General features: G+C 43.5%; 1 protein-coding gene across 3 annotated transcripts in view; it reads left to right on the forward strand.

Annotated features, from left to right (window-relative positions):
• Positions 1-22,189, forward strand: part of tyw5 (tRNA-yW synthesizing protein 5) — an 82,451-nt gene that overhangs the window by 24,247 nt on the left and 36,015 nt on the right. For 2 of the 3 annotated variants that reach the window (XM_085985785.1, XM_085985787.1), the window contains exons 2-4: positions 3,148-3,302; positions 17,622-17,691; positions 19,679-19,723. In XM_085985785.1, the coding sequence (XP_085841911.1) occupies positions 3,148-3,302; positions 17,622-17,691; positions 19,679-19,723 (270 nt within the window). The remainder of the gene's footprint in view (positions 1-3,147; positions 3,303-17,621; positions 17,692-19,678; positions 19,724-22,189) is intronic. The other variant, XM_085985786.1, reaches the window with a different exon arrangement.

A 22,189-nucleotide genomic window follows, 5' to 3' on the forward strand; every position in this document is an offset into this window, starting at 1 on the left:
ACGGAAGTGGTGGAAGCGGAGATACTCAATGTTTTCAAGGGGAGATTGAATAGGCACTTGAGGGAAATAAACTTGCAGGGCTACAGGGATAGAGCGGGAGAATGGAACTGACTGGATTGCTCTACAGAGAGCTGGCATGGACTCGATGGGCCGAATCGCCACCTTCTGTGCCATTATGACTCAATGGGCTAAAAATTGAGTAGTGCCCCATTTGGGGTGCCAACTTCGCCGGGGCGCTACTTTTAGCACCCCGGAAAAATTAGCACCCTCGCTCGGGAAATTGATTAGTTGCGCCCAAGAGGGAAGCAGGGCGCTACTGGAAGTGCCCCGCATCCCTCTTGGGGCACTGCGAGTGAATATCGCGGCACTACATGCTGCGGGATTGCAGGCCTTCCTTCCCTCCTTAAAGGCGAGGGGCCTTGCACAACGCGATCTGGGGTCCAGCTGGGCCCCCAGGGATCGGGAGTGCCGGCGAAAGAGCCCGGCACTTGAGAAGTGCCGGGTTCTTGGAGCGAAGCCGGCATTCCGCAGGGGGAAGGTTCAGGAGGCCGGGAACGAGAGCGCAGGCAGGTGCTGGCAGGCGGCCAGCAAGAAAATGGCCGCCCCGCACCTCCTTTAAATTGCGTCTCCCTGGCCTCAGGTAGGCCCCCCCCGACCCTCCCGAAGATCGCGGCCGGGGCGTTGCGCACCGCGATGACGTCATCGCCGGCAGCGCAGTGCTGCGGGGCGCTACCGGTTAGTGTCACTGCTAACCTCCCGCTGAATTTCGCGGGAGGCGTGGGCGGCGCCGCGCCCGGGCGCTAGTTGCTTTGTGCCCTGTTAGCGCCCTCTTAGGGTGCTAACGGGAGGCGCAAAGCAACCGAATTTTTACCTCTATGACTCTATAACTAGTCACTGAACTGCTGTTCCTTTCACTGTCACTCCCTTGTTTTACTGATGCAATGTAGAAATATTGACAAATCGGGGGCAGTGGGTCGCAGTTTCCCGAGCTACACTTTCCAATGAGCGCCTCTCCTCACTTAGGGCACCTGATTGGGCTGAGGTACAGATCAGCCCAGGATCTAATTGAATGGCAAAACCAGCTCAAGGGGCTGAATGGCCTACTCCCATGTTCCTAATCAGCCCTCAGTGCTTATCGTGAGTTGCAGAAGAAAAGGAGGTTCTCCTTTTAAAAGCCATTCAGCAAATAACTGTAAATGCTCCCTAAATATTTGAAAAAGGACATTGTAGAAGAGTATAGGGAAAGGGCAGGGGAATGGGACTAAGTGATAGCTCTTTCAGAGAGTCTGCACAGTTGCAATGGGCCAAATGGCCTCCTACTCTGTTGTAAAATTCTATGACTCTATACTCTCACCACCAGGAACTCACATTGTTACCTTGTCCACTTTTTGGTGTCTTTGCTAAAGTCGTAACACACTATCAAATTGATTTAAATGGATAGAAAAAGGGCTAGTGTCACCCTTTGCTGAGAGTGCCTAATAGGGCAATTAACCTATGACAGCAATAGTGCCCACCTTCAGGTACTTCATCAAAGTGACCATTCTTCATGTTTGAGGCCAACAGTGAGTGCCACTGGGTATTCAACCATAGAAGGATCACGAGCAGATCCGGTACTGTTCCCATCTGAAATCCGTGCACTTTTCAGCAGGAGTCACTGGCTCGTGATCAGGAGAGGAAGCCCTGCTTGATTTTATCCTCTCTACAATCTAGGGACACTGGGATCAGTTGTAGTGTCCTTTGGCTGCCCTGGTTGAGATCAACTGACCCAGAGTTTAGTCATTCGAGGAGTTCACCAAGTAGTTTTTTTCACAAAAAATGTAACCGGGTGCAGGTGAATGGAAGCTTTAATTCCCAAAACATTGAAATGAGCCAAACAAAAATCCATGAGTCTCGCCAATGTATAGGATTTAACAGGTCTGTGCAATCTTCATGAAGAATATCGATCCACAGTACCTTTTGAGCCCCATTCATAGTTCAACTTGTAGAGGCTGCAAACAGAATGGGGTTTTATATGAAGCGCAGCCTTTCAGGTTAATTTTGATGAACTCCTGAAGTCAGGTCAGGTTTTAAACTAACAATGTAAATCTGATTTGCTGCCCCAGATAAAGTGGGACGATGTGTGAGCAGGGCTTATTGTGTGGACAGGATGTGGATGGTGGAGATTTGGACAACTTGGAGTTTGTGGAGGCTGGAAGGTTAGCGAGAGCATTGGAGAAGTCAAGTCTGGAGGCGATGAAGGCATGAATAAGGGTTTTAGTAGCAGTATGGATAATGTAGGGGTGAGGCAGGCAAGAGTGGAACTAAGTGGTCTTGGTGATGGATAATACATCAAATTGTGGGGGCTCTTTAGACTTGGTTGCAACCCACCTAGGAGAAGGTACTCTGAAGATTTAAAACTCTGAGGAAGGCGATGGGAAACCACCTCAGCTACTCCTCCCCAGTAAGTGGCTCATGTGTGTGAGACTTGAGTTAGGACCTGCCCTAGGGCAAAACACAATGGACAGCTTGAGTAATGTAATGGAAGGCACTAGTTTTGATTGCTTTATTTGTGAACATACTATAGTTATAGATGAGTCTGTGAATTTAATAACACAAAATGTATTTGTGAAATAGAAAGAAAAAAAACTTGCATTTATATAGTGCCTTTCATGACCACCGGACGTCCCAAAGTTGGCAGTAGCTGGGAAAATAGCCCAACTCTGCCAGCGAAAGTGATTTCTCAAAATATGGCAGTACAGGTTGAGCATCCCGAATCCGGCAACCTCAGGACCGAGGCCTGTTCGTGTTTTTCCAGACTTCGGAACGTGTTTCTGATGTCCGGAAACGCCCGAGCCCGGGTTGAGATATTTCCGGACTTTGGACATCAGAAACACATTCCGAGTCCGGAAATGCCTGGGCCAAGGTTGCGATATTTCCGTTTTTTGGTAAGCCTCCCTCAGGGTGTCCGGATTCCGGAACATTTTACAGATTCCGGACGACTGTGCCACCAATCGTCCTGGGGTCCGGATTCCAGAACATTCTGGATTCCGGAACTCCGACTTTTGGACGCTCAATCTGTACTATTAGAAAATAGGAAGTTTGGTCAATTGGTTAGTAAGCGTCAGCTTGCATTTTGCCCACTTAACTTTTTTTTTTTACAAACCTCAGAGAAAACCTGCAGTTCTAAAAGGAATTTACCTGGGCACATGCACGTCAAAATGGACAGTGGATTACCTGAGCGCAACTGGAGGAAGTCAAGCGGTCAAGGTCCATGTTGCATCAGTACCACAGATGGATTTTATCAACAAAAATTTTTTCTACAGGTACTAAAAAGCTAATGTTCTCATAGATTGTTTTTTTTTTACTTGAATTTATTTTCTACAGAGGGCACTGCAGCTAGTTTCAGGGAATTATTTAATGGCCCGGAATTTGAGGTCAGAGGCATACCTCCGAAGTGCACCCCCGACTCGTTAAAAATGTACGAACTTACCTTCAGGCTCCCAAGCTGCGGAGAGTTGTGGTCTCGGGCTTCCAGGCGTATGCCTGCGTAAAGGCCCACAGATCCCAGGGACGCAGGCAGTTCGGAAGCGTCCCTGGGATCATGTGGGCCAGGTCCTCCAATGAGGATTCCATTGCTGTCATTTCCAAATGGAATCCCCAAATAACTAAAGAATTTACACAATTCTAATAAAAATAAATGTTCTCATTTTCAAATTTAATTAAAAGTCCCTTCAATACATCAAATACAATAAAAATTACATTTTTTGAAAAATAACAAGATTTTAATCTGGGCCAAAATTTGCATAAAGTAATTTTAAGAGTTTGTGCACCATTTTTTATTTTTAAATTTTTAATTTAAAAGCTGGTGAAAGCAGGCCCTAGGTCTGCTTTTACCAGGCGTAAGGGTTTCGTGGGCATTTGCTGGGCAGTAGTTGGGCAAATAGTGCAACTCTGCACCAGCGAAAGTGATTTCTCAGTCGGTGCAGATGATCTGTCAAGGCAAACCTTAACAGATCGCATGTTCCAGGTTTTCACGCATGCGCAGCACATGTGGAAACCAGGAAATTGCAGGGCTTTTCTGAAGGCTTACGATAGCATACGCTGGGCGTACACCGTCATCAGGGTCATAATTTCGGGGCCAATGTAATTCATTGTGTCAATGTACGTAGAATTATGTTTTGCTGTAATTCAGTACCTTTTTATACTTGTGTGTTTGACACTAACTAACGCTGGATTATAAAGGTTTTGAATTCAGGCACTTTATGTGGAAGCTACAGAATGAACAGGGCACCCCAGCACATTGGGCTATGAAATGGTGAGTTCCCAATTTCAAACCATGCTGCCATGGGGAAAAGCCAAGCAGAGACCAAAAGCTACCTATAGAGAGAAGGTGTGGAAAACTGAAAGGGTCAGTCTTTGTGGGTCCCTCTCGCATGCTTCCTCTGGCCACTTAGTGATTTCAGTGAAGGTGTATACTCTATCCTATTGGTTGGGGAAGTTGCATGACCTGGGAAGGTATTAAAAAGGGAGACAAATCAAACTATATTTCTGAACTTGAAGCACTTTATTTGCATTCATTTTAAGTCTTTATTCTAGTGCCGTGTGATATTGCAACACTGAAGCAAGTGTTACGCCACCAGCTTCTGTTTACTCCAGCCAAAGTTTGTAGCTTAGAATTGTTTTCAAATGTATTTTATTTCTGGACAATTAAAATAATAATGCATGATAACAGATCATTTTAACTTTAAAAAAAATTAAATTGCACACATAATACAAAGCCAAATACAAAATAATTGAAAAGTTCTATATCTGTTTCAGTACCATTTTCACACCAATATAGCTGTAGAGTAAATGGAGATCCAGGTATGGTAAATTTGTGTCAATGCATCAACTCCAGGCCATGGCATTTCTACACGTCATGCACGTCATTTTACTTGCAGTCTCCCCCCCCCCCCCCCCCCCCCAGCTAGACCAGTGATTTATAATTGTGTTATGCTTCTGTAAATACTGTCCTGACAGTACATTAGTTCCAGATATACGTGGAAGCACAACATACAGAATTTTACAACAGTGAGGATTTTTTTAAATGGCATTATGATCATCTGGACTTTTAACATTTCACTCTGAGAAGCAGACAAATTGTTCCGATGGTGTGATACTAAGCCATAAAAACCAGGACAATCCAAAGTTTGATCCCCGCTCTCTATGTAGTTAGCTAGTCCTGCCCGGGATTGCATTCAGGATGCTACAATTGACCTGAAGCTCCTGGGATAAGGAGAGGAAGAATCTGCCGTTGTATTCTCAATTCAGGTCAGGGGTGTGGGTGTTGGGTGAGCATAGGATTACATAGAATTACATGGAATATACAGCACAGAAACAGGCCATCCGGCCCAACTAGTCCTTGCTGGTGTTTATACTCCACACGAGTCTCCACCCATTCCATCTACCTCATCTCAGCCTTTCAGCATATCTTTCTATTCTCTTTTCTTCCATATTCACTTCTAGTTTCCTTTTAAAAGCATCTAAGCTATTTGCTCCAACCATTTCCTGTGGCAGGGAGTTCCACATTCTAACCACTCTGAGTAAAAATAATCTCCTTATTTCCTTATTAGATTTATTAGTAACTATCTTGAATTTACAGCCCCTAGTTTTGGATTCTTCCACAAGTGGAAACATTCTCTCCACATCTACCCTGTCCAAACTATTTATAATTATAAGACCCATATCAGGTCACCTTTAAGTCTTCTCTTTTCTAAAGAAAAATGCTCCAACGTGTTCAATCTTTCCCGATAGCTGTAATCTCTCAGTTCTGATACCATCCTTGTAAATTTATTTTGCACTTTCTCCAGTGCTTCTACGTACTTTTTATAGTATGGAGACGAGAACTGTGCACTCTACTCTAAATGCAGTCTGACCAGGGTCCTATACAAGTTTAACTCTGAGGTCGAACTCCAAACCATCATCATCACCTTCACCGAAGCGTACGAGAGCATCCGTAAGACAAAGGTCCTCTACCAACCTGCCCCCGCCACACAGCGCTGCCCCCTGATTATCAAAATCCACGACAAGGCCTTGGACAACGTGGACCACTTTCCATACCTCTGGAGCCTACTGTCAACAAGGGCAGACGTCGACAACAAAGTCCAACACCGCCTTCAGTGTGCCAGTGCAGCCTTCGGTCGCCTGAGGAAGAGAGTGTTTGACGACCAGGACCTCAAACCCGGCACTAAGCTCATGGTCTACAGAGCAACAGTGATACCCGCCCTGCTGTATGCCTCAGAGACATGGACCATGTACAGCAGGCACCTCAAAGCACTGGAGAGGTACCACCAACGCTGCCTCCGCAAGATCCTGCAAATCCATTGACAGGATAGGCGCACCAACGTCCGTGTTCTTGCTCAGGCCAACATCCCCAGCATCAAAGCTCTGACCACGCTCAGTCAGCTCCGATGGACGGGTCACATTGTCTGCATGCCCGATACGAGACTCCCAAAACAAGCGCTCTACTCGGAGCTCCGGCACGGCAAGCGAGCCCCAGGTGGGCAGAGGAAACGCTTCAAGGACACCCTCAAAGCCTCCTTGAAAAAGTGTAACATCCCCACCGACACCTGGGAATCCCTGGCCCAAGACCGCACAAAGTGGAGGAGAAGCATCCGGGAAGGCGCCGAACACCTCGAGTCTCTTCGCCGGGAGCAAGCGAAAGCCAAGCGCAAGCAGTGCAAGGAGCGCACATCAACCCAAGCACCCCACCCACCGTCTGCCCCACCTGTGACAGAGACTGTAGGTCCCGCATTGGACTCATCAGTCACCTGCGAACTCATTTTTAATGTGGAAGCAAGTCATCCTCGGTTCCGAGGGACTGCCTAAGAAGAAGAAGACAAGTTTAACATAACTTCACTACTTTTGAATTCTGTACCCCTAGAAATAAATCCCAGTGCTTTATTAGCATTTTTAATTGCATTGCTGACCTGTGATGCTGCATTTAATGATTTGTTCACCTGTATTCCTAGATCCCTTTGCTCTTCTACTCCAATCAGTTTTTATTTTCTAAGGTGTAGGTGATGTCCCAAAAGTGCATCACCTCACATTTATCTATGTTAAAGTTAATGTGCCACTTAATTGCCCAGACTGCAAGCTTTCTCATGTCTTGTATTATGCTGCATTTTTCCTCAGTGTTAGCTATACCCAGTGTTCCCTGTAATTATTTTTGGTGCCATTCAAAATACCGCACCTGTGCAGTTTTTGCATTGAAAAGCCTGCAAGCCGGATGCGTGGGTTCCCTGAACATTGGCTATACCCCCCACCCATCCTCCAGATTGAAACTGGCTGTAGGCAGGTAGTCTGCTGCCACTCACTGTCATAAAAAATGGCTAGTTGGGTGCAGCTTCAGTGAACTGCTACTGCCCTTGGAACTCTACAGGAGCAAGTATTGGAGCTTTCAGCAAAGAAATGGAGGAAACTGGGAAATATAGTAGGAAAACAAGCTGTGTTTGGTACAAAAAAAAGTTATTGGAAACGTCGGGAGATTAAACTTCGTTGTCATGTGCTTTCTGTTGTCCCAGTAAGTGGATTCCATGTTGGTGTAGCAGTATTGTTTCAGCACATAATGTTTGACAAAGCATTTTCTAAAATTTGTAAATATTGGAAACCAGCTGAGGTATTTTTTTCCCTCTTTTCTTGGGTTCTCTGGAAAGTACATTCATTGCAACTGTTATGCATACATTTACACATATTTTTCCAAGCTATTGTATACTTAAGAGTCCATCATGTATGTTTTATGAGGCTATTGTATATATTGGTGTATGTTCACATATATTTTATAAAACCAGCATCTATTTAATTGTACATTCACATCTATTTTAGGCAGCTAGTTTGGTTTTGGGTTCTGGGCATTAGTGTCCACACAGCAGCCAAATACCAGTCATACTGATTACCATATAGCTCACGTGTGTTTCAGCTGCAGATTTGTTGGGGGAAAGGCTACCCTTTGCCACAGAGTGCATCTTCGTACAGCTGGTAATGAGAATTGCACTAGCCAGATTGTTGTGTGGGACCATCCTTCTCCAGTGGGCAGGCCCAACAAGCACTAAACTGGGCCGCAGAGAATTTGAATGTGTACAATGAGAGTGATGGAGGAAACCTACACAGTCGATAGGAAAGAACATTTAGCATAACTGCCGATGTTTAAAGCCTGGAGCTCTATATAAAAGCCCTGCTTTTTTATAGTAACTATAACATTATTATAATGGGCATATTAATTAAGTAAGTCAAAATGATTACAGTGACTTCTTGTATTATACATCAAAAAGGCATAATTTGGACATATCTCTTGGTGGAATCAAATTCCCTCCATTCCTTTGTACATCTATTTCAATGGAATTCTATCACATTGATGATACTAAATTCTTAACTTTTAAAGTACTTTCTAAAATAAATGTTTTTGCTTTAAGAATATGCAGGTGCTTCTCAATAAAACAATGAAAACGTTCGAGATGATTGGTAGAAATAAAATCATCTCATTCATTTTGGTTAAAGTTAAGCAAAGTTGATTTAAATGCTGTGGGAATTCTGCATTAAAGCATTTTATAAATTTTTAATTCTCTTAAAAATAACTCGATTATAACATCACTGTGAAGAGGCTCATGAGAATAACAAGGGACTATGAATAATATTAATTATTCATACAAATGAACAGCAAAGATGCTCAGTTTGCTAATAAGAAATGTCACCATAAAGTATATGGAAAAATGCCCAGTCCTTTGCAAGTGTCATTCAGAGTTCTGCAAAGAAAGCTATTTTAATTCTCCCTCCTCCTTGTTGGTAGGTGCCTAGTATTTGCTTGATGCCACCCCACAGCAACATAGTTGATCTGAGTGCTCAATTTTCTGGGTGATTGAACATTAGCCCTCATTATTGTTGCATTTCACATTGATATTCCAGTAATCTGTGACACCCCACCAACTACCTACTTCTGTTTCTAAAATGAAACATACAACAAATTGATAACGAACGTAGTTGTACGAAGATAACTAGTTCCAATTAATGAGCACGCTATTAAGCGGAACATTTTTTTTTCATGGAGAGTTGGAGGCACTTTTATTAAGTCTGTACAATATTTGTTTAAGAAAGCCATAGATCACTAGTTATATAAAGACTTCTCTTCAAAAGATGTCTAAAGAAAGACTTGTATTTATCTATAGGGGATTATCAGAAACATATTAAAGTGCTTCACATACATCGAATTAATTTGAAGTGCAAACAAAGTTATTTAAGCAAACACAGCAGTCATTTTGTATATGGCACAATCTCAAACAGCAGTGAGATCAAAGACCCCGGTTAATCTGTTTTTGGCAACGATGGTTGAGGGAAGAATGTTGGATATGATTTCCTGCTTTTCTTTGAATAGTCCCATCAAAGAGGCAGATGTCCACTCGAAGGATGGCACGTCTCACAATGCAGCCCTCCTTCAGGACTGCACTGGATTGGAGTGTCACCTTGGATTACATGCTTAAATCAAGGAGTGAACCGTGAACCCTTAATTGCAGATGACACTAATTAGGAGGGACAGAAAGTAGTGCAGATGGGAGCAGAAAATTGCAAAGGGACATAGACCGATTAAGTGAGTGGGCAAGACTGTGGCAAATAGAGTTCAATGTGGAGAAATGTGAGGTCATCCACTTTGGACCCAAGAACGATAAATTGGAGTATTTTCTAAATATACTAGGGACTGTAGAGGAGCAAAGCGAATTGAGAGTCCAAATACACAAATCATTAAAAGCCGGTAGATAGGTACAGAAATCAATCAAGAGGACTGATGGAATTAAATGTTGGCCTTTATCTCAAGGTGGCTGGACTACAAAGATGAGCAAGTTGTGCTGTATAGAGCCTTGGTCAGACCTCATCTGGAGTACTGCTTTCAGATTTGGGTGCCGCACCTCAGGAAGGATATATTGGTTTTGGAGACTGTGCAGCACAGATTCACCAGTATGATACTGGGGCTTTAGAGGTTAAATTATGAGGACAGGTTGCATAAACTTGGCTTGTATAGGAGATTGAGAGGTGATCTGATAGAGGTGTTTAAAATGTTAAAAAGATTTTCTAAGATAGATACGAAGAAACTATTTCCTCTGGTGGAGGAATCAAGAACAAGGGGACATAATTTTAAAATTAGAGCTAGGCCATTCAGGAGAGAAATTGGGAAGCACTTTCACACAAAGGGTAGTAGAAATTTGGAACACTCTCCTGCAAAAGGCTGTGGATGCTGGGACAGTTGGAACTATTAAGACTGAGATAGATTTATTTTTGTTAGATAAGGGTATCAAGGCATATGGAGCAAAGGCAGGAAAAAGGAGTTAAGGTGCAGACCAGACATGATCTAATTGAATGGTGGAGCAGGCCCGAGTGGTTGAATGGCCTACTCCTGTTCCTAATCTTCTGACTTGAGGTGAGGGTGCAACCAAATGAGTCAAGTTTACAATTTATAGTATTACGCACATACAAATTGAACATGTTCAGTAGAAAGAAGCTTTCTTGCTACTGCCCTGCAATGTGTCATCTTGTTGCTGAGATGAGAAGCATGCTGGCTAAGTGCTGATGGCTTCAAATGCCACTGTTGCTGTGTGGGAGCAGGTCTTGGGCATTATGGTGTACAAATCATTGAAGGTGCATCACTAGTGTCACAAGGCTGTTGCAAAAGTGAATAGGGTATTAATGCTGTATTGCTAAAAAAAAATTAAGTGTAAAATTAGAAGTACAATCTTTTCCTTGTATAAGGCCTTGGTCTATCCACATCTAGAATACAATGTTCCATTTTGTTCCTCTCACATGGTGGGGGATATCAAGGCCCTGGAAAAGGTTCAGAGGAGAGGGCTACTCAATTTAAAACCTAATCTAAGGGCTCTTGGTTATCAGGGCAGGCTTAGAGAGCTCGGGCTTTTTACTCTAAAAACGTTGACTTCAAGAAGATATGATTGAAGTCTTTAAAATAATGGGCCGTATTTTCCAATCGGAGGCCTCCCACGTGCGGAGGTCTCCGATCTGGAAAAAATCTACGCACTTACCTGAGGGCTCCCGAGGTGCATATAGTTCCAATCCTGAGCCTCTCCAACTCCAAGTGCGCAGGGCCTACGTATCCCAGAGGTGCATGTGGTTCGCAAGCGTCCCTGGGATCACGTGGGCCATGGGGAGCCAATAGAAGAAGGGAATCTCCCTTCATACATTTGACAGATAGACCTGTCAATTATATGAAAGCAGATCACCCCAAAAACATAGTGAAACATTAAATAAATAAAATTTAAAAAATCACCTTTTTAAAATTAGTTGAAATTACAATAAATTAAATATTTTAAACAAAAATTTAATTTTTTGAAAAAAAGAATTCGTTTTACGGGCCTAAAAATAAACTTCTCTTTTTTAAAGTATTTTTAAATGATAAATGAGTGAAATTTTTTTTTTTTTTTTACTTTTTTCAACTCTCATCCTGGTAAAAGCAGGCCTTATGCTTTTACCAGGTGTAAGAATTCTAAGGGTTTTCTGCGGGCGGAGGGTCTCCAGAAAGCGGAACTCTCTGCCCGCAGATCGGAAATGCCGGTTTTCAGCGCATGCGCTTCGCATGCCTGAAACCTGCATTTCTGATGTCACTACGGGTGTGTACACAGCTCGTACACACCCGTAGGGATCGGAATATCCGGCCCAATGAAGGGATTAGATGCGGTCCACGTTTGAGCTAATTAGGGAAAAGGAGAACTAATGGGATATCAGTACAACTTACGAAGCATAGAACTAGGTTAGATGCTTGGAGTTTTCAACCTCTGGAATAACTTGGCAGCACATACAATGAGTGTGGTTACACTGCAAGCATTCAAAAGGGAGTTCGACAAGTTCCTCTGAGTAGTGAACATCTTGATCTTTAGAAGATAGGTGGGTTAATGGAGGCTCATGACTCCAGTCGCCATGATCTCCTGGAGCTAGCTTGATCACTTCCATTACACCATGACCGGATGGGGCAGGCTCAATGGATCAATGGTTTTTTCTTGTAGAAACATAGAAAAATAGGAGCAGGAGTAGGCCATTCGGCCCCTCGAGCCTGCTCCGCCATTCAATACGATCATGGCTGATCCTCTATCTCAATACCATATTCCCGCTCTCTCCCCATATCCCTTGACACCTTTTGCGTCTAGAAATCTATCTCCTTCTTAAATATATTCAATGACTTGGCCTCCACAGCCTTCTGTGGTGGAGAATTTCACAGGTTCACCACCCTCTGAGTGAAGAAATTTCTCCTCATCTCAGTCCTAAATGTCCTACCCCGTATCCTAAGACTGTGACCCCTCGTTCTAGACCCACCAGCCAGGGGAAACATCCTCCCTGCATCCAGTCTGTCTAGCCCTGTCAGAATTTTATACGTTTCAATGAGATCCCCTCTTATTCTTCTAAACTCCAGTGAATACAGGCCTAGTCGACCCAATCTCTCCTCATACGACAGTCCTGCCATCCCAGGAATCAGTCTGGTGAACCTTCGCTGCACTCCCTCTATGGCAAGCACATCCTTTCTTAGGTAAGGAGACCAAAACTGCACACAGTATTCCAGGTGTGGTCTCACCAAGGCCCTGTATAACTGTAGTAAGACATCCTTGCTCCTGTACTCAAATCCTCTTGCAATGAAGGCCAACATACCATTTGCCTTCCTAACTGCTTGCTGCACCTGCATGTTTGCTTTCAGTGACTGGTGTGCAAGGACACCCAGGTCCCTTTGTATATCAACATTTCCCAATCTATCACCATTTAAATAACATTCTGCCTTTCTGTTTTTCCTACCGAAGTGGATAACTTCACATTTATCCACGTTATACTGCATCTGCCATGTATTTGCCCACTCACTCAACTTGTCTAAATCGCCTTGAGGCCTCTTTGCATCCTCCTCACAACTCACAATCCCACCTAGTTTTGTGTCATCAGCAAACTTGGAAATATTACATTTGGTTCCCTCATCCAAATCATTGATATATATTGTGAATAGCTGGGGCCCAAGCACTGATCCCTGTGGTACCCCACTAGTCACCGCCTGCCACCCCGAAAAAGACCCATTTATTCCTACTCTCTGTTTCCTGTCTGTTAAACAATTTTCAATCCATGCCAGTATATTACCTCCAATCCAATGTGCTTGAATTTTGCACACTAACCTCTTATGTGGGACTTTATCAAAGGCCTTCTGAAAGTCCAAATACACCACATCCACTGGTTCTCCCTTATCTATTCTACCAGTTACATCCTCAAAAGACTCCAGTAGGTTTGTCAAACACGATTTCCCTTTCATAAATCCATGTTGACTTTGTTTAATCCTGTTCATATTTTCTAAGTGTCCTGTTATCACATCCTTTATAATAGACTCTAGCATTTTCCCTACTACTGATGGGCTAACCGGTCTGTAGTTCCCTGTTTTCTCTTTTCCCTCCTTTTTTAAATAGTGGGGTTACATTTGCCACGCTGCAATCTGCAGGAACTGTTCCATAATCTATAGAATTTTGGAAGAAAACAACCAATGCATCCATTATTTCCATGGCTACCTCTTTTAGTACTCTGGGATGCAGATTATCAGGCCCTGGGGATTTATCAACTTTCAGTCCCATTAATTTTTCCAGCAGTATTTTTTTTACTAATACTAATTTCCTTTAATTTCTCCTTTTCACTAGACCCTTGGGCCTAGAAATTCATTTTGGGGCGCCCAGCTCGCCTGGGCGGCGGAATTACCGCTGCGCGCGGATCCACTTGCGCAAGCGGGATATTCAGTGTCAGCGCACCAAGTGGAAGGCGGCCGCTAAACAGGGGTTTCGGCGCCCCGCTTGGGCGCTGAAACTGATTATCGGCGCGCTAGTGGCCGCAGCGCCACCCGCAGCGGAGCGGCAAGCTGCGGTACTGCAGGCCTTCCTCCCTCTCTTAAGGGGGAGGTGCCTGCAGCAGCCGGAGCCCCGATCGCGAGTGCCGGCAAAAGAGCCCGGCAGAACGGAGAAGTGCCGGGCTCCCGGAAACCAGCCGGCAATGCCGCGGGGGGTGGGGGGGTGGTGGAGGAGGCCGGGGAAGGAGGTGCGGGCAGGCGGCCGCCGAATAAGTGGCCGGCCGCACTTCCACTTTAATTACCGCCACAGGTAGGCACTGTGTACCGGTCGCTGTTTGCGGCCGGCGCTGAAGAGGCGGGCGCGACTTAATATGGCATTCTTCGCGGAAACGGGGCGCTGCGCACGCCGATGACGTCATCGGTGGCGGCGCAGCGCTACAGCCTAACGCCGCCATTAGCGCACTGCTGAATTTCGCCTGAAGTTTGCAGACTGGCGCAAAAGCTCTCTTTGGGCGCAAACTGGTGGCGCAGGCCACTGAATTTCTAGGCCTTGGTTCCTTAGCATTTCTGGGAAGTTATTTGTGTCCTCTACTGTGAAGGTAGAACCAAAGTATTTGTTTAATTGCTCTGCCATTTCCTTGTTCCCCATTATAAATTCTCCCGTTTCTGACTGTAAGGGACCTACATTTGTCTTCACTAATCTTTTTCTTTTTACATACTTGTAGAAGCATTTACAGTCTGGTTTTATGTTCCTTGCAAGTTTACTCTCATACTCTATTTTTCCCCTCTTAATCTCTTTTTTGCTGAATTTTAAACTGCTCCCAATCCTCAGTCTTGCTGCTTTTTCTGGCAACTTTATATGACTCCTCTTTGGATCTAATAATATCCTTAATTTCTTTTGTTAGCCATGGTTGGGCCGCTTTTCCTTTTGTGTTTTTGCACCAGAAAGGAATGTATAACTGTTGCAATTGATGCATTCGTTCCTTAAATGTTAGCCATTGCCTATCCACCGTCATGCCTTTTAATGAAGCTCCCCAATCTATCATAGCCAACTCCCGCCTCATACCTTTGTAGTTTCCTTTGTTTAGATTTAGGACCCTAGTTTCGGATTGGACTACTTCACTTTCCATCTTAATGAAGAATTCTATCATGTTATGGTTACTCTTCCTTAAAGGACCCTGCACAACAAGATTATTAATTAACCCCTTCTCATTGCACAATACCCAATCTAGGATAGGTACTGGTCTAAAAAACTATCTCGTACACACTCCAGGAATTCATCCTCCACAGTATTTTTGCTAATTTGGTTTGGCCAGTCTATATGTAGATTAAAGTCACCCATGATTACTGTAGTACCTTGTTACATGCATCTCTAATTTCCTATTGATGCCGTCCCCTACATTACCACTACTGTTTGGAGGGCTATATACAACTCCCACCAATGTTTTCTGCCCCATGGTGCTGCTTAGCTCCACCCAGATTGATTCTACATCTTGATTTTCTGAGCCAATATCCTTTCTCACTATTGCTCTGATTTCATCCTTTACTAACAACGCCACCCTTTTCCTTTTTGCCTGTCCTTCCTAAATATCGAATATCCTTGGATATTCAGCTCCCAGCCTTGGTCACCCTGCAGCCATGTCTCCGTAATCGCAATTATATAATAATAATAATTCAACTTTATTGTCATTGTACAATGCACAAGTACATGAACAACGAAATGTGATCTTGCAAGCTCCCATGAGTCCAGTACAAATAACATTAACATTAAACGTAAATAGCACCGTCCTGGGAGAAGCAAAGCCGCTGCGTCTGTGCGCGCCGCCATTCCATTTCCACCATTCCTCCTGTCCGACAATCTTCAGCCCAACGCCAGGGCCTGCTCACCAGCCGCCCCTCCCGGGGCTCCTTCTGTGACCTTCTCGCCAACCGCCCCTCCTCGGGGCTCCTTCCGTGACCTTCTGCACCTGGTCTTCCCTGATGGTCACCCCTCCAGGTACTAACCAGGCCTGGCTCTGCTTAGCTTCCAAGCCTTGCCAGTGACCCTGTTTTCATCTATTTGCGCTGTTAATTCGTCTACCTTATTACGAATGCTTCGTGCATTCAGATACAGTGCCTTTAGATTTGTCTTTTTAACATTTTTAGACATCTTAACATTTTTTTGTACTATGGCCCCATTTGTCTTACCATTTTTTCTTACCCGGACCCTATTTGTTCGTGCACTCTTTTGTTTATACGCTCTGTCCCTTCCTGACACAATTTGGTTATCCTTACCCCAGTCACTTTCCTGCACTGCTTCCTTGTCTTTTCTCTTTAGCATTCTAGATTTCTCTCCACTGGGACCCCCCCCCCCCCCTTATTTAGTTTAAAGCCCTATCTACCTCCCTAGTTATTCGATTTGCTAGAACTCTGGTCCCAGCATGGTTCAGGTGTAGTTCATCCCAACAGAACAGCTCTCTCTTTCCCCAGTACTGGTGCCAGTGCCCCACGAATCAAAACCCATTTCTCCCACACCAACCAATCTTTGAGCCACACATTCATCTCCCTGATCCTATTGACCCTATGCCAATTTGCTTGTGGCTCAGGTAATAATTCGGAGATTATGACCTTTGTGGTTCTGCTTTTTAAAATAGTCCCTAGCTGCTCAAACTCTCTCAGCAGAACCTCTTTCTTAGTCCTACCTATGTCATGGACCACGACAACTTGATCCTCCCCCTCCCACTCCAAGGTCTTCTCCAGCCTGGAGAAGATATCCTTTACCCTGGCACCGGGTAGCCAACATAGCCTTTGGGACTCACGCTCCTGGCTGCAGAGAACAGTGTCTAACCCCCTAACTATACTGTCTCCTACTACAACCACCTTCCTTTTTATTCGCCCCACAAAAACGGCTTCCTGTACCACGGTCAGTTTGCTTGTCCTCCCCGCAGTCCCCACACTCATCTACAAGCATTGCAAGAACCTCAAATCTATTAAACAAGTGCAGGGACTGAGGCTCCTGAATTACTACCTCCTGGATCCCCGTACCTGCCTCGCTCACAGTCACACCCTCCTGTCCCTGACCACGTGTCAATTCTAAAGTATTTAATCCAGGAGCAAAAGGTCCAGGTAACTTTCTCCCTCCCTGATGTCTCACAATGTCTGCAGTTCAGACTCCAGCTCCTCAACTCGGAGCCGAAGTTCCTCGAGCTGCAGACACTTACCGCAGATGTAGTCGCCCTAGACAAAAATGTCCACAAGCTCCCACATATTGCAGCAGCAACACATCTCTTGTTCTCCCATTCATTTATTTATTGAATTAATTAGTTAGTGTTAATCAAATTATTTACCTCGTTTAGTTTATTAAATTAATTAAAATAAGTTTGGCTTTTAAAATTTAGTTATATGCTATATGTTAACTTAAACTTAGCCCACAGTCCCTACCAATCACTTACCTGCCTTAGCTGTGACGTCACACTGTAGATTTCTCTTGTAGTTGCAGGTCTGCTGCTGCTTTTATCCCCGCTCTCGGGCCTCGGTCTACTCCCACTCAGGTCCGCCGCCGCTCTGCAGGAGATGTTAGGAAAAGCAAGGCAAAGCAGCATCTCCCTCCCCCACTTCGCTGAACTCCCACACTTACCAAACTCCCAAGTAGTTCACTCTGCGCCAATCTGCACTCCGTGACAAACTGCACTCCAACCTCCCTTGTTTATACTGCTGAGATTTTGTACGTTCGTATGTTCTCGTTTTTTAGTCCTTATTCACTTCAATGATCTGTTCATAGTTTGTATCTTTAAAATCTAGTTTAATTGTATTTGTTCCTTGTTTGCAGAACTTTGCCATTTGATGTGTTTGTGAAGCGTGCAGCAGAGGCAACACATGCAGAATATTTCATATCTGAGGTATTAATTCAACCTTAAAAGTTGTACTAAAATAAACTGTTTTGGGATTTGTTTGCTGCAGTTGAGAAGATGTTGGTACCTTGCTCAGGTTAGTTGCTTTCAACAGTTACAAGATTGGGCATAGCAGCATCAGATAGGTGGGTTAAAGGCAACAGGGAAGTGCTGACAACTAATGAAGAAGGTAAGCCTGATGGTAACAAAAATCACGTAAATTAATCTCTGGCTATAGCAACTTCGTAGTTTACACTGTGCCTGAAGAAATATAAAATATTTCATGCTGCCATACTGTTTGGCGTTGAACATAACTAGTTAAATGTGCAAGATTAACAAAAAAGAAAACAACATCACAACAGGAAATAGCATCAACTGGGTCTGGACATTAGTGGGGCAGCCAAGCTGCACCCCCACCCCCCCCCCCCTTCAATGTTCAACTGCTGGGCACTTGTTTATCAGACAAAAAATGGTCAGTTGGCAGTGGAAAATCACCCCCACAGAGTCTACGGGTATCGTAGTTGCAAGAGCAAAGATGTCACAATCCCCCTCGTCAGTGCTCCAGGAGGGACTCTCTTCTGAAACAGAAGGCACCTCATACTTACTTCAACACTGGATCACACTCTGGGATGAATCCACCCACAATCAAGTGGAAGAAACACAGTTAACCAGCAACATACACCTGTGACTGAATCACAGTTAGCAGAAACATCAGGCACTGGGTCTAATAACCCAGAGGAAATAGGATGTCATGGAAGATTTGGATAACTAAATAGAGAAAAAACTCAGTAAATCTATAAAGGGGCATATAGTGTTAACTGCCAGAATGATGTCTGTATGAACTTGGGAGTTAGACTTGCTTGCTGTATTATGGACTGGGTGAAGAGCAGCTTTTTATTTACTAATTGCATATACAGCTGTAGTTCTTAATCTGTGCTTCACTAATATGTTGTGATGAGTAGTGCTCACTATGTCTTATTGACACCTATATTCTTTATTAAACCTATTTAACTGAAGGAACATGAACGTGACTGATTCTTCATACACACTGGAGACTTCCTGAATCAGACATGCTATCTACCCCATCTCCAAATTTTTCTCCATTGTTTCTCCTTTCCTAAAAGGTGATTCATACAGGGGTATGGATGGTATAGGGATGGAGGCAAGAAGCCATTCTTACCTGGACAGTGTGTGTTGATGAGCAGTTCGGCCATGCTGGCCCATCAGAACCAAACCCAAAACATTCTCATCAGGGATCCACACAAGTGCCCTTTCACCAGAAAGCAGAAGCAGGAACGTTATCTGTTTTTGTTTCTCTTGCCTAACCCCAAAACACTTTAGGCCAACTGCAGCATCTCCACAGAAACCCTTGTTGAGATCTGTTAGGCTGGACTGGGGATTCTAGTCTGCATGGCTCAGCACCGCACCATGTGGTGGAGTTACCCACTGAACCACAGGAGAACTGTTAAGATCTAAAAATGAAAAATGCAAAGTAAGCTAAAATCTGAAGTGGCCTGCGTCGAGGATCGTCATGTATGGGAAAGTTGTTTAAGTCCCAGAACTTGATCAAAATGATTTATTAATGAGTACAAAAGCAATTAATGTATCTAACTTTCACAGAGAGAAAAATGCCATTGTCTCATTTTCCAGATGTTTTATGGTTTGTTGTGTCTTCATTTATATAATAGTGATCATCTGTGTAATACTTTTCTTTTAGTGCTTCATTAAACTTGAAGTTAAAGTTAAAGCAAATTTGGTTTAATGCCTTCAGGGATTTGTTTTACTCCCATTTGCTCCATACGTAAGCCTATGTATTTTTTAATGTTCTTTGAGAATTCTGCAGGGAGCAGTCATGGAAAGGGCAAGACTGTAGAGTAGCTTATCCCAGAACTTTTAAATAATATGGAATATATGAAACTTTAATGACTCCTGTAACTTGCACAGATTTATGAGCTGAGTGCCCTTATGACTAATGTAATAATTATTTTGTGTTCAGGATGAAAAGTATTACTTGCGGTCACTAGGAGTAGACCCACGGAAGGTGAGTGACTAAACAGCCAAATATTTCACAATCTGCAGCTCCTAAACCACTACCCTTGCATCTTATTTTTTCTAATTTTCTCTCCTCCTCTCATGAAGTCACTGATATACTGGGTTTGATTCAAAGGACACTGGGAGGTATGCTTCATTATCTTGCACAAGTGGTCATGCCTAGACAATCCGTGCTTGTGGGCTATTTGACCAGGTCTGATCCCACCCTTGCTGAACTTTCACCCATGCACAGTATCTAACTGGATAGCAAACAGTGCTGACATTTTCTCTCCGGGAACACTGGGGGCAGTTGTGGAGCTCGTACCACCACCCAGCTGTGAGCTGTTTACTGCACAGACCAGGGATTGCAGTTGTGACCTTCCCAGTCTGCTTATCCACTGAGTCGGCAGGGCAGCTTTTGCCAGAGGGTCTTAACTAAAACAACTGACTGCCAGTCAGAAATGACTTGTGCTATCCAGTTTTGACTACATGCCGTTAAATAAGTTCATGTTACATTTGGTTTAAATGTTTGTAATAAGCCTTGTGTTCTGTGCAGATAATTAGCATTTCTTTGAATCAAGATCAAATGCTGTAATTAGACTATACAATTAGTAAGCTCGCAAATGTCAGAGATAATTAATCTGCTGTTATTAAAAGATGCATGAACACAAAGGAAATACAGAAATATGGACTTTAGGTCTTCTGTTTGGTATTATTATGAAGAGTGTCTACTTCACACTTCTCAATAGGGAACATTTAATAATTATTAGAACATTTCAAAGCAACAATTTCATCTCGCATTCTAATTTATCGCAAAGTTTCAAATATATTTATATTGGCAAAAACGCTTGCAATATAATTCAAAGATTGAATGTTACTTTAATTATTGACTTGTAAAAGTACAATAAAAAAGTTTTAGGAATAATAACAGATCCAATAGCCAGAAAAATTAACAAAGATATCCAACAGTTTTTTATACGTGCCTTAATAAAAATGAAATCTAACGTACAGTAATAGAATTTGATCTCTCATTGAAATGTGTGTTTTTGTGGGAAAAGAATATCTGAACTTTGACCTAAGGTATGAGTTGCATTCTGGAATATATGTCTGTTTGAAAGCAGTTTGTCTGACCTGACTGACATTTTTTATAAAATATACTGGCGGAAAGAACAAAAAAATTAAGGGGGTGCATTAAAGATAATTGCCCCAAAATGCCTAGGTTGAGGAAGGGTGTAATTTGGAATTTGTGCCTTTCTGGGGGTAGGAATTTGGGGCAAATCCACCTGTTTCTGCTCAAAAGCGCCACATTGTAAATGCCAACAGGTTTCAGGGTGGGCTGAAGAAGCGCCCACCCCTGAGACCTTCATAAAAAGAAAAGAAAGACTTGCATTTATATAATGCCTTTCACGACCGCTGGACGTCTCAAAGCACTTTACAGACAATGAAGTACTTTTGGACTGTAGTCACTGTTGTAATGTTGTAATTTACATACTATGTAAATCATGAAGTTCAGAGGGATGATGGCACCCAGCCTAAATTCTGTAACTTTCACCTTCCCGTACAACCCTTCTGGTTGTAAGCCACTATATAACAGTTGTAGTTGCCAGGACCTGTCAGTCAAGGTAGTACTTTTTTTTTTAAAAGGGAAACTGCTGAAGGTGAGATTGCTTTTCAATACTTTTTGCCATTTATTGGAATTGACTAGGGCTATTTGAAAAATTGTTTCACCATTGTACTGAGAAACTCTTCACCTATATTCTCCAATTCCTGTGGAGAGCCATGTAGTTAAAGGGAATTAGGGAGCAACTTTTTGAAGGCTGAAAAATGGGCTTCCCATTGGGAATCCCACCTTACTTTTTCTGCCACTATTACTTTTTCTGCCACTGTAACAGTGGCTCTCAACTTTTATGCAACACGCTCATTCCAGGAAGCCATGGGGAACTTTTCCCCGATCAGGTAGTTTACTGTACATTCCTGTATAAGGCAAGTTACCAATGCCGTCATTGCTACGGCAGCTCAATTTATGCACTTCAACAGTGATCCCAGACGGATGTCCGAGAGGGCAATAAATTGTCACATAATCACTGGGATGTCCCAGGGCTGTAAGAGCTATTGATTTACATGTAGTTTCACGGACCCAAGTGTTAACTCCCACACTTATATCAACCACTAAGGCTTCCCTAATTCCCTTTAGGGTGATACCCCAAATGGCGGAGCATGAATTTTGGGGCAGGGTGTACTCATTTCCCTTTGCTCTTATTAAAAGCGCTGAAATTGACTGCGTCGGGAAGCCAGCTTCAACCCACCAGCTTCTGCCTTTAACTCGGGCGTGTTAGGCAGCGTGCCAGAGACCCACTCAGGAGAGGTGGGTGACCTAATTAAAGTAGTTGACAGCTCGTTAAGCTATTAACAGCCTTTTTAACCTGATGTTGGAGCTTTTAATGGCTGTCTACGGGATTCACAGGCTTGCTGAACC

This window comes from Somniosus microcephalus, chromosome 4, assembly GCF_052327205.1.
Source record: "Somniosus microcephalus isolate GS21.2 chromosome 4, FLI_Smic_1.0, whole genome shotgun sequence".
Taxonomy (NCBI): Eukaryota; Metazoa; Chordata; class Chondrichthyes; order Squaliformes; family Somniosidae; genus Somniosus; species Somniosus microcephalus.